General features: G+C 46.0%; 1 protein-coding gene across 4 annotated transcripts in view; it reads left to right on the top strand.

Annotated features, from left to right (window-relative positions):
• DOK5 (docking protein 5) overlaps nt 1–13046 on the top strand; it is a 159778-nt gene that overhangs the window by 89109 nt on the left and 57623 nt on the right. For 2 of the 4 annotated variants that reach the window (XM_008274150.4, XM_008274151.4), the window contains exons 3-4: nt 11901–12015; nt 12100–12219. In XM_008274150.4, coding sequence (XP_008272372.1) covers nt 11901–12015; nt 12100–12219 — 235 coding nt within the window. Of the gene's footprint in view, nt 1–11832; nt 12016–12099; nt 12220–13046 lie in introns of all 4 variants that reach the window. The other 2 variants (XM_070051663.1, XM_070051664.1) reach the window with 1 other exon arrangement.

The following is a 13046-nucleotide window of genomic DNA, read 5'->3' as shown; positions in this document are numbered from 1 at the left end:
CACTGTATGCACTTGGTGGCCTTTGGTGGTTTAGGAGAGAGTGGTATGCTTCTCTGTGTTTCAGTTACTCTCTGTGCTATTTGCCAGCTGTGTGAACAAATTAACCTCTTTAGGCCTCAACATACTTTTTTTCCCCCATGATTTATTTATTTATTTGAATGGCAGAGTTACAGAAAGAGAGAGACAGAGAAATCTTCTATCTGCTGGTTCACTCCCCAGATGGCCTCAAGATCTGGGCCAGGCTGAAGCCAGGAGCCAGAAGCTTCCTCTGGGTCTCCCATGTGGGTGGCAGGGGCACAAGCACTTGGGCCATCCTCTGCTGCTTTTCCCAGGCCATTGGCTGGGAGCTGGATCAGCAGTAGAGCAGCCGGGACACTAGCTGGCACCCATATGGGATGCTGGCACTGCAAGATGGGGGCCTTATAGTCTATGCCAGAACAATGGCCCCAGTCTTCCTGCTTTTATAATGGAATGAAGAGCAGCTACTGCAGGAGACAGAGCTCCCAATTAAGCAGCACTTAATGGCAGGACCACCCTGTGGGAAGCACTGTGGCTACAGTGGTGAAGAAGGCAGATGATCTTTGGCTTTGCCTTGTGGGGAAGAGACTCATACAGGAAACTTAGAAATATGTAGTGTTTCAGTGTGCCTGAAATATGCCAAGGAGGAAATCAATCCAAGGAGGGGGTAGTGGAAACGGAATGAGAGTGTTCCGGGTTTGGATAGAGTAATCAGCGAGGTGTCTAGGAAAATCATCTGTGAGTAGCTGCAGGTCAGGTGTGAGTGAGCCGGTGGCATAGGTAGAAGTGGCTCCAGACTAAGGAAGACCAAGTGTGCAAGTCTTTGAACAGGGGGTGCTTGTTGGGTAGGACAGAATAAACAACATCAATAACATGTGTTTCTGTTGAGCTTTAAAGATAAAATCAAGTTGGGCATGTAGGATGGTAAATTCAGCCATGCACTGACAAGTCTGGAGTAGACTGTGCGTCTAAGATAGAGGTGTGGTTCACAGAGCGGTGTGTGGAAGCATGGTGCAATGTCCAGGCCCTGCCCAGCGGGCAAGCAGGACTCCCGTGTGCAGCTGTGTCTCCTCCGGCTGTGCAGCGGGAGCCGGTTCTCTCCGGGGTTGCAGAGTGTGTGGGAGTACGCCTCCTGCGAGAATGTATCTGGAGAACGTGAACCAGAGTTCCTTCAGACTGATTTTCAGGCAGCAACGTCCAACCTCACTACATGCCGGAGCCAAAAAGCACGTCGCCAACAAGCTGGCCTTCTGTCGTTGCCTACCCGGCTCCAGGAAAGGCGAGGCGGACCGCTGTCACCATCTGCCGCGTGTCTCTGCTTAAGGGACGTCGCCAGCAGGAGGAGGCAGGGAAGGGGCTGCTCATGACGCAGTGAATGCAGGTGCCACCCACGGGTCCGGGGCAGTGCATCACCCAGGTCCCTTCTCAGTAGGTCTAGGAACGGCACCTAGTGGATCCTTGTATCCACCTGTGCTTGGTGTTCTTAGCTAATTAACTAGAGTGGGCACTTAGGACTGTGACAACAGCTGGCTGGCTGTCCCTGCTGGAATGCCCACGAGGAGACGATGCTGTGATGTCTCAGTGGCAGGGTCCCCTTCCAGAGCTCACTACCTGAGGGGCTGCAAGAGGCTCCTCACTGACAAGTCTAAGCTGGAGACAAGATGAGGGTGTCCGCGCATGCACGGATACACTAGTTGTGTGGGTTGTGTTTTTTTTTTTTTTTAATTAAAAAGTGAATAATTATAGTGGTTCCAGCAATCACTGGGCTCTGTGTTTATTACTTAAATAAAAAGCCGTGTGGGCTGGAGACAGGAAACGCATCCTCAGACTGTGTTTGCCTTGGATCTGGCAATCATAGATCTGTGGGCTTAGGCTGACAAACCAGCAGGATTAGAAAGAACAGCGTTGTGAGGCGGCAGGCAGCCCTCGCTGCGAGGAGTCGTCGCCGAGATGCAGCTGGGAACAGGACATTGTCATGATGCCACAGTGTGCCCCGGCACTAATTAGAAAAAGGAAAGTTGCTGTGTTACTATCCAGAGAAGTGGCAGCTATGTCCGGGTGATCCAGCTGAGCCTCACTAGTGGGAGAAGAGGGAGGTTCTGGCGTTGTTGGCCCAGTGGTGTGGTGCAGCGTGAAGGCCACAACACCACCTACAGAGTATTCACATCAGAAACGTGTTTCTGAATCCCATCCAGCTTTCAGGCACGGCTTCTGTTTTAGAAGAGATTCAGGGGCTGGGACGATGAAGGGAACTGTAGGAGAACATACAGAGCCTTCTACAGCAAGGATGACGTGGTCTCCTCAGAAGGCAAGTGTCATTGACAGCATGGGTTTGCATCTCTTCTAGATTAAAAACCTCAGAGAGAGAAGAAGCCATAAAATGCGTGAGTCCACCAGTGGAGCAATGGCAGACAGGTATGGGCTCAGTGCTAGAGAATATTTTGGGAACTTTAAGGGAACCCCATAGGTGGAGTGGAAATTGGATGTTGCAAAGAATTCTTGCCTACTCTCTAAGTTGTGCAGATGGCATTGAAGAGATGTAGGGGAGCCTCTGGCAGAGACCCATTGCAAAACAAAAGGAAGTGAGAAGTTAAGGTGTAAGGGGAACCCGCTAGGGGCAGATATCTTCGGGGCCTTCTGGGACCAAGGGGGTGAAGGAGACTTTCTAAGAAAAGCCACCTGGCAACCTAAGCAGTTTTAGTATGCACATGTGCAGCCTTATAGCCAATCAAGCTACCTGTAACTAGATGTGTAAAGGGAGACTTAAGGTTGTTTGTGCCAGCATGTAAAAGACAACACTCTGCTTTGTTTTATGGCCCAGACATTGGATAAAAATCCCCTGGGCCTGCTGGCGTAAAATAAAGCTGCTTCCTGGGGTCAGCATTGTGGTATAGCAGGTTAAGTCTCCACCTGCAGTGTCAGTGTCCCATATGGAAGCCAGTTTTAGTCCTGGCAGCTCCACTTTCCATCCAGCTCCCTGCTAATGTGCCTGGGAAAGCGATGGAAGGTAGCCCAAGTCCTTGGGCCCCTGCCATGTGGGAGATCTGGGAGAAGCTCCTGGCTCCTGGCTCCTGGCTTTGGATCAGCCCAGCTCCGGCCATTTGAGGAGCAGAAGATCTCTCTCTCCTTCTCTCTCCATACCTCTGCCTCTCATATAAATCAACAAATCTTTAAAAATAATAAATAAGGCAGCTTCCTGCTGAAATCCTTGGCATGGCCTCTGTGAGAATCCTGCTCCAAGCTTTGTTACCTATGAAATATTTGTTGAAGTTGTAGAGATGATTGCATGTGAATGCCTGTAATTTATTTTCACATAGTCCAATCAAAACCAAGTATGTGCACATATGTGGACATGCGGAAGCACAGAGGCTTGTTGCATTTCTGTGTAAAGGCAGAGGGAGAGCAAATGCAGTGGAGTTAGCGAATGTTGGTCACCGCTGATCCTAGGTAAAGGACACATGGGTGTCTACTGTGTTATTCTTGCAGCTTTTCTGTGTTTGAAGATCTTCCAAAGAAAAGTCTGGATAAGACAACCATGAAAAAAACATTCCTGGAGAGAAGCGCACAGGAAGGAAAAATTTAAATAAATGAAACATTAAAGGAGTTAGAAAGGCTAAAAAAAGACTGAAATAATTTCCTAAAAGAGTCAATGAAAATAATTAATTTAAATTTATTTAACACTCATACAAAGAGACAATATCTTAGATTGGCTGAAACTATGATAATCCAAATGTACGTTTCTTAAAAATAGGTTATTTGATACTATAAGAGCTCTAAGATGAGAGCAAACAAAAATTTAAGATAAATTTTAAATAAAATGGTCATTCACATAATGGAGTAGTAGATGGAAACGAAAACATATATTAAGAGTGTGCATGAATCACACTGACATATCAGGTGAAAGAATCCAGATGCAGAAAAGACTATGACATGATCCCATTTATATACAGTTTTTTAAAGTGCAGAACCAACCAGTGGTGGTGTAGGTGTAGGTGTGGGTGTAGAATGATTTTCCTGGCCGACAGTGCTGACCTGGAAGAGATGGTGCTGGGTGGAATTGTGTGAATGTGGGTGGTAGCTACAGAGGTGTGCACACCTGAGGGTTTGTGAGATTTCTGTCTTTTCCTGCATGTGTTTTCTTCCTGAGACCTGACATTCAGCCTGTGCTGGGACAGTCTTGCACCTGAGCCATAGCTGGGGCTTCAAGACCAAGGTGCTTCTGCATAGTAAGGTGCAAGGAGAAAAGCTGAGTTCAATTTGGACTGCCTTCTTTTGAATTGACATATATTTTATTTTTACTTTGAAATTAAGATTTGCATTGCTATTTCTATCTCCACTCCCAAGTGGTACAGTTTCACAGATCTAGTTTACAATTTGCAAAAATATCCTCTGACATAGTTCCTCTGAGATGGTTTGCATTTCTTGTTGTATTCATTTGTTCATACACTCATTCATTCATTCACTTATTCCTATTTTCTTTTGAGGGAGGACATGCTATGGAGAGTAGAATTAGGAAAAACACTCCTGTAGAGAAGTCAGGAGTTCTAGGTATGAGTGTGTCTCCACCCTCCCTTTCTATTTGAATCATAATTAAGTTACTTTATTGGTTCTCACTGTTTCATCCTTGCCATGGGCTTGGTAACAGAGCCCAGGATGTCACATTGTCTTGAGGATTTAGCATCACATGTGATCAGCAGTATTCTGTTTGAAGTGAGCAGGCTTCCCTCTTGTGAAGTAGATTTCTAAATATTTCTATGGGAAGGGATAATGTGAGCTCCTTTCTTCCTTTGATTGGCCTAGCTCTACTTCCGTACAATGGGACATCAAAGAAACATGCTTTGGCTATTTGTTTTTTAAAGATTTTATTTCTTTTGTTGAAAGTCAGAGTTACACAGAGAGAGGAGAGGCAGAGAGAGAGAGAGAGAGAGAGGTCTTCCATCTGCTGGTTCACTCCCTAATTGGCCGCAATGGCCAGAGCTGCACCGATCCGAAGCCAGGAGCTTCTTCTGGGTCTCCCATGTGGGTGCAGGGGCCCAAGGGTCTTCTTCCACTGCTTTCCCAGGCCATAGCAGAGAGCTGGATTGGAAGTGGAGCAGCCGAGTCTCGAACTGGCACCCGTGTGGGATGGTAGCACTGCAGATGGCAGCTTAACCCACTACACCACAGCACCGATCCCAATGTGCTTTAACTCTTACAATAAAACTGATCACCTATATTCTAGTACAGTTCCCTGATGATTGTACATTTGGCTAGGAAATCTGGCCTCCTTCGTATGAAAAGCAATATTGTTACACAGTGGGATTTGAGAGAAAAACTGAAACAGAGGGTGTATTAGCTGACATCTGCTGTGACAATCATTCCAACATTTTAGCAGCTTATAGCGACACATCCCATCTCTTGCCCCCGTTACACCAGCGCTCCAGACTGACTGTGGGTATCCTGGGTGCAGCTGGGTTAGTTGGACACAGCTGAGAGCTGTGTGTGTATTCAGGGTTGAAGGGGGATTGGAAGCTCAAGGAGAGGGGAACCTACCTAATAACACAAGCATTGGAAGCATCTCTTTGAATGTGTCAGATTGGCTCATGTTCTGTTGGCTACAGCAGGCTGTGAGACCAGGACGAAAGTCTTCAGAAAGGAATTGCAAGGGCTGGGAGAGAATGAATGATTGTGACTAAGTAACTTAGTCTAAGGCCAAAATATGAAGATGGCTGTGAGCTGCAGAATTTGGTTTGGCTGAAAAACTTCTAAGTGCTAGAGAAGGGATTCTTTTTGCCACGTTTTTTCTTTACGTAAGCTTTTCTCAGTCTCCACACTGAAGAATTCTTCATGCCTGACAAAGCTCTCTGTTGAGAGTTCATTATCCTTTGCCAACTGGATCTTTGTGGATCCACTCTCTTCTGTGCATTCTACATTAGTCTATGGTAATTTATCTAAGAACTAACTCCAGGATGTGCAAAACCAGTGAAACTAAACTAGGTTGGCCAGCGCCGCGGCTCACTAGGCTAATCCTCCGCCTTGAGGCACCGGCACACCGGGTTCTAGTCCCGGTCAGGGCACTGGATTCTGTCCCAGTTGCCCCTCTTCCAGGCCAGCTCTCTGCTATGGCCCAGGAGTGCAGTGGAGGATGGCCCAGGTCCTTGGGCCTTGCACCCCATGGGAGACCAGGATAAGTACCTGGCTCCTGCCATCGGATCAGCGCGGTGCGCTGGCCGCAGCACGCCGGCCACGGCGGCCATTGGAGGGTGAACCAACGGCAAAGGAAGACCTTTCTCTCTGTCTCTCTCTCTCTCACTGTCCACTCTGCCTGTCAAAAAAAAAAAAAAAAAAAAAAAAAGAAAGAAAGAAAGAAACTAAACTAGACATCTTAACGTAAACACCCAACTTCTGCAAAAAATCCAGCATTTCAGTGGTCTTAACATTGTCAGTAAGTCATGTAGAAATTTCTGGTCTTCTTTGATAGTTACAGATTCTAGCTCTGTTTCAAGAGTAAGAATCTGGAGTCAATGGATGGAAGATTCTCTCTTTCTCTCACTCCACCTTTCAAATTAATATTCTAATAAAAGAAAGAAATTAGGATACTATGACTCAAAGAAGTGGACATGGTGGAGGTAGCCAAGATAGAAATACAGGAGTGCATGTGCCACAGAAGCGGCAGGGCAGGTGCTCTCTGGGATGTCACCACAGGGTTCTGTCACCTGGAGCGACTCCTCAGACATCTTCCCAAAGCGACAGCTTAATTCATCCTTTGGAGTCGATATGTTAATCTAAGACAGCCACACTTGTTTATAATATATCTAGCTAAATCCATGTAGCACACTTAAATTGAAAGAAAAGTAAACATTTGAATGGAAAAGTAAAATGTTAGAAGTCCATATTCGAAGAGCAATGCTCTCATTGGTGTGTTTGTTCCCTTTCTGTAATAGATCATGTGTACATGTGCCCAAGTACACATGTCCACATAACCTTGACTGTGGGGTGAGGGTATATGTGTTTGTTTAACTTTGACTGCATGGTGAGAGTACACATGTTCACATTAACCTTGACTGCAGGGTGAGGAAGACTGAGAGTCTTGGTAGACTTTCTGTTGTCTGTCTCTTTATATGATTGCATTTTTCTACTGTATGTGTGGCATTTTCAGTTAAAATTGAGACACAAAATAAAGCAACCAAATGAGTTCTGGCTGAATTGAAGGGAAGCCAGTGAAGAAGTGAGCGTTAGAGATGTTGACCCTGTGTATGCCTGCCCTACACAGCCTTTAGTGGAAGGTGGGTGGGGCAGGTACAGGGGACTGCAGCATGGCTACTTTTGGGATGGAGCTATCAAGGGAAGGGACCCAATGCTAAAACTGAGTGCTTGCCAAAGGTGTTTCATCACAAGGCCAATCACCTGGATTGGGAAAACCAGGGCCAAATTTTCCTCGTGATTTCCTCACATAAGATCTTAGGAGCACCAGCTCAAATACTCTCTTTTCAGAAAATGTTTCTTTGGCCCCTTATCCAAAAGAGCAAAATTCTGCTGAGCTCACACTAAATGCTTTTAGGCAGCTTTATTGTCTTCAGTGCACCTGCTTCTCTCTAGATAGTGGCCAGTTTATGTTTGTTTTCTCCCTTGATGTAAATGTGGTTCGGGTAGGTCAGGAACATTTTCCATCAGTTGTCCTCTGCTCTCCGTGGATAGAACAGTACTAAGCACAGAGTCAGTGTTGAAAGTACATGAATGAATGAGTAAATGAAGAATTGCAATTTTTGAAGGACTAATGGATGGAGACAAGGATGACTCTTGGAGCAGGAATGTGGTTCTACTACAAGGTTTGTTCCCCAATCCCTCCTTAAATGCTCTTTCATCCTGAAGAACATTCTGTCTGAATCTGTGCACAAAGACGTACAATACAGACCCAGCTGCTTTGGTGGAAGACCAAAACAATGTGAGTGAACATCGTTACTGTAGAGTTTACAGTGCGTCTATTCTTTTGGGCTGCAAACAAAGAATAAAATTCATACTACAGATGCTCAGGACAGAATTTCAGGAAATTCAACCCGAAGGTGAGCCAGAGGACTATCAAGGACCCGTCCTCTTTGAGGTGGGTGGTAATATAAAGGTCACTTTTGATGATTCCTTTCTGTTATGGAGTCTCTGTTGCAAATAACATTGATATCAAGTGAGAATCTGAGGTTTTATCAAAAGGTACATTTTCTTCAAAAGTCATTCGGAGAAAATTTATTTCCTTGTAAAAGGACTATTAATATTAAAAACAGTCCTTCCTCAGTTTCCTCTTTTGCAAAATGGAGCAATGGGGAAATAAATGCATCTTATGAACATTTTATCTGACTTACAAAGCCTCTGTCACTGTTATGATATGGAGGAAGGCTGTCTTAGGCATTAGTGTAGACTGTAACTCTTGGAAGTATGTCTGGATGTATTTACAAGGGTGAGTATTGTTGTATGTGTGTGTTGCAAGTGCTCACTGAGGTGTGCTTCCAAGGTGGGGACAGCTGCTTTTACTTTATAACCTAATTTTTCTTTGACACAGAAAATCAGGACCCTACCTGCTCTGTGAACTCCGTCTTCTCTAGCCTCCCTGCAGAGGCTGTTGAATTCTTATTCCCTAAATCAGTTTCCAGAACAGGCAGTTGAGTTTGACTCAAACAGGCGCCACCCCACCCCTGCCACATTGGATGACCTGTTTCCTGTGTCCCCCCAATGGGTCTGTAATGTATGACATATTTCAAAGTCATCCCTGTGTGCAGGCTAGGGTGGGCTGCTCTTACATAACATCTCGGTGAAGGGTTAGAAGAAAGTCTGGCACACTTGTGCCTTACTTACACCTCTCAAGAGATATCATGTTGAAAAGAAAGATTCCTTCCAACGGGAGGTGATTTCAGGGGCTGATGATCCTCTGGGCTGGAAGTTTTAAAGTTAGCCATTACTGCTTCAGATGGGTTTAGTGTTTTGTGTTTGCCTCATTCATTTCCATGGCTTTCAGCTGTGAACTTGGTTGCGTAAACTTAACCTTTGTCATTCTCAGTTTCCTGCTCTGGAAAATGCAGACTGTCACAGCCCTTACGTCATAGGGGTTTTATGAAGATCAAATGAGGCAGTCTATGTAAATGATCAGGCACAGAGTGTGGAATTTGGTGGCTCAGTAAGTTATGTTTCTCAATATGGTTGTATTTCATTGATTCAGTCCATCAGTAAGTCATTTCCAGATGACTCAGTTTCACCTGGGAGCTGGAGAGAGAGATTAATTGTAATAACAGTTGATAAAGTGGAATTTTGTGTAACACATATGGGAGCATAAAGAAGGGAATGATTAATTTACCTTCAGATTATTATAAAGATCCTGAGGAAGGGATCTTTGAAGAGAAAGTGAAAAATGTTCTGGGGTGAGGGAGAGAGAGGAGAGGAGAGTGAGGGAGAGAGAGGAGGGGGACAGAGAGAAAAGAAGAAGAAGAAGAGGGAGAAGAGGAAGGAGAAAGAGGAGAGGAGGGGAAGAGGGAAAAAGGAGAGGGGAGGGAGAGGGGAGGGAAAAGGAGGGGAGGGGAGAGAGGAGAGGCATTTGCTTCATGGAAGCACCATGCAAGTGAGTGAGTTTCGTCTTTTGTTCATAGAATCCACAAATATTTATTGAGTTCTCCCCAAGCGACAGGCTCTGTGTTAGACTCAGGGAACAAAATGTTGACCGAAAATACTGCCTCTACCCCATACACCTTCCATTCTTGGAGCAGGATGGTGACTAAACTGATAGCCCATATAACCACGAGACGTTATGAGGAAAGGGCCAGGATGCCAGTGGATGTTGTGGCCCTAGTTTGAGTAGATGTCCCGGGTGGGAGGTGTCCAGTTGGGCCTCTCTGGGTAACTGATTTTAAACCAAGATCTTTAGGGTGAGTAGGGGTGCAGTTGGGAAGGAGAGGGGAAAGTTCATGCCAGGAGCATCCTGGTGCCTTCTGGGAACTGAATCAAGTCCAGTGTGGCTGGGACAGGCTAAGCATGGGGAAAGAGGCAGACAGGATGCTGGTGAGACAGCCAGGGCTTAGACTCTGGAGGGTCTTCACGGTGAGTCTAGGATGCTGGACTTTGTTCCAAGTGCCACGGGAAGTCATTAAAATGCCCTGTTGTATGCATAGAAATGCTGGACTCAGACTTGCACTTTGGAAAGATCGTCTCATGGGGATGAGAATGGAAGTGGAGAGAAACCAATCAGTGGTTGTGATGAGACGATGGTGTCTTGTGTTGGGTGATGGCACAAAAATAAATAAACAAGTAAAATCAGGTGGGTCAATCTGGTGAACCCTGAGTGATGTGCTGTAGTTAGGGAATAAGATGCGAGGTGCTGGGTCACTGAAGGGGTTGGTTTAGCCAGTTTCTAAGGAGCCACTAGTATGATTTTCAGGCTAAGAGATTTGCATTTGCCCTGCAAAAAAGGTTGGTGGAGGTTAAGAAGCAGGGAAATGAAATCATCAGATTGTGTGCATGGAGGATATTTCTCTTCCCACCTCATTCCTGAGCCAGGCACTTATTGAATTTAGAGTAATAGATGGGAGAAATAGTACAGCATCATTGCAGGCAAAGCTTGATGGGAGGCTGGTTCTTTTGTACAACACACAGAAGAGATAAATTAAAGGAAGTTAAAGTTGTTGGGATGAAAGGCTTATTTATCTTGTAAATATTCTGAAGCTGCCTAAGACGCCTCTCAAGCAGGACCCAAATAATCACCCCTCCGGGCAGGAGAGCAAAGGACCCAGAAGTCACTGACAGGAGTGCCGCCCTTGTGGAGACACGAGGTTCCAGCACTCTGGGGTGTAGGGTTAGTGGGAGAGGGGAAGAAGAAAGGACGTCCAATGGGGACAGGTCTCAGCTGATGGGAAGCAGGCTGTAGCCTGTAGCATCCTCAGATGTGGAAACAGAGGCCCTGCAGCCATTGAGAGGCTAGGAGTAAGTCAGAGCGTGAGGGTGCTTGGGAAGCCAAGTCATCGTGGACCAGTGCTGGCCTCTACGACTTGAACTGGAGCGGGAGGTGGTTTCTGAGACTCCTGACATTTCATCTCTGACAGCAAAGAATGAGATAATTTAGTTCTGAAGGGGGCCTCCCACCCCTGCGTCCTCTGGGTCACTGTGTAAGGCACTCACACTTGGGGTGCACCAAAGGGATAGAGGCTGTGGAGGCTTTGCCGTCAGCTGAAGATGCAGGCTGTCCACCGTGAGACAAGCATGACAACTACTGATCAGGCAGAGTGTTTGGAAGATAAAATTTAAAAACTAAAGCAAGTTTTTTAACCTCTAAGAAGGTCTGAGCCTATGCCACTTAACAGGCTTTTGGAAATTTTGGAAGGATCTTTCGTTAACTTTCCTGGCTCTCTTAAGAGAACGCTTGAATTCACTTAAATAATCCTTAGCTTCCCAGCACACAGGCACTTCACGGTGGGGAGTGGGGAGGGCATCTGTGATGTGCCTTACTGCTTCTTCTCTAAAAATGTTTGTATATTTCTTTTCACCTGCTTGAAAGGTGGAGTGACAAGATGAGAGACAGAGATCCTCCACCTACTGGATCAGGCCCCAAATGCCCACCACTGCTGGGGCTGGGCTAGGCTAAGGCCAGAAGCCAGGAGTTCCATCCAGGTCTCCCATGCAGTGGCAGGGACTCCAGCACCTGAGTCATGATCTGCCTTCTCCCAGGGTGTGTTAGTAGGCAGCTAGATTGGAAGCGGAGCTGCTGGAATTGGAATCAGTCCTCCCTTTTGAGAGTACTGGTGTCCCACGCGGCAGCTTAATGCACGGTGTGTGTGCCAACCCTTCCTGCTCCTTCTGCCTTAGCTTCGGTGTTACACACTGGAGACATTCACTCAGTGGGTGTGAGTGAACTTCCGGTTGTCGTTTTTCAGGTTACAGAGCTCAACAACGTGAAGAACGTAGCTCGGCTGCCAAAGAGCACGAAGAAACACGCGGTGGGGATCTACTTCAACGATGACACCTCCAAGACCTTCGCCTGCGAATCAGGTTTGTCTCGGGCAGAGGAAGCTTCGCCCTTAGCCTGCGAGTGGGCTCTGGGCACCTGGGGTGAGCTTCTGGATGTTTCTACAGATCTTGAGGCCGACGAATGGTGCAAAGTCCTCCAGATGGAATGCGTAGGGACACGGATCAATGACATCAGCCTCGGAGAGCCCGACTTACTGGCTACCGGAGTTGAACGAGAGCAGAGTGGTACGTAGAGGGAATTCTTCCCGTCTGTCTTTCAAAACTACTTTGGTTCCCATATAATAACATGTAAGATATCTTTATTCTGTACAACCCACAGCCTGTGTTAACATTTCAATGTATTTTTCCCTTGATATTATTTTCAGTGCATAATATGAATGGATCTGTGTTAGTAGGATTAGCTAGAAATTGAGGAGAACCTGCCATGTGCCAGTTTGGTGGCAGGTGCTTTGCCCATATTAAATTATATAATTTTCACATCAGCCTTATGGCATAAGTATTATCCCTTTGCCTATTTTACAGATGAGGAAACTGAAGCTTAGAGGAGCTAAAGGCACGCTCCAACTCCAATAACTACCTAATGTTTCATTCTAGACCACACCTGTGTGTCTGTATGAACATTTACAATGCACAGATTTCAGAGTGTAGGGGGGTTTTTCCTGCCTTTTTCACTTGTAATATTACTGAGCATTTTCCAGTGCTTTTGTTAGAATTCAAATGTCATGAATATTTCATCAAGTTTAAACCCACCTAAAACATCTATGATTTTTTTTTTCCCACTGAAGCACTTGACCCAACTCTGAGTTCAACACCCAATGTAGGAATAAATCATTTAAAATAATAATGACTAAAATATTCACGAACACTTCAGCAGAAATCAGGGTCAGCTTAGAGTGTGAGCCTGAAAGGGAAGCATCGTTTGTTCGTTTCCAAACAGCTGAGCCTCGTGCAGGGTGGACTGGGTCCTGGGGTTCTGCTCAAGGCAGACGACTGGATCCATGAGGAGGCATCAAAGGGCTTGGGGTCACCTGGCTTGGATACAAACTCAGCAG

Source organism: Oryctolagus cuniculus, chromosome 11 (assembly GCF_964237555.1).
Source record: "Oryctolagus cuniculus chromosome 11, mOryCun1.1, whole genome shotgun sequence".
Classification (NCBI taxonomy): domain Eukaryota; kingdom Metazoa; phylum Chordata; class Mammalia; order Lagomorpha; family Leporidae; genus Oryctolagus; species Oryctolagus cuniculus.
The sequence above is the reverse complement of the archived record's forward strand: the minus strand, read 5'-3'. Positions and strand labels throughout refer to the sequence as shown.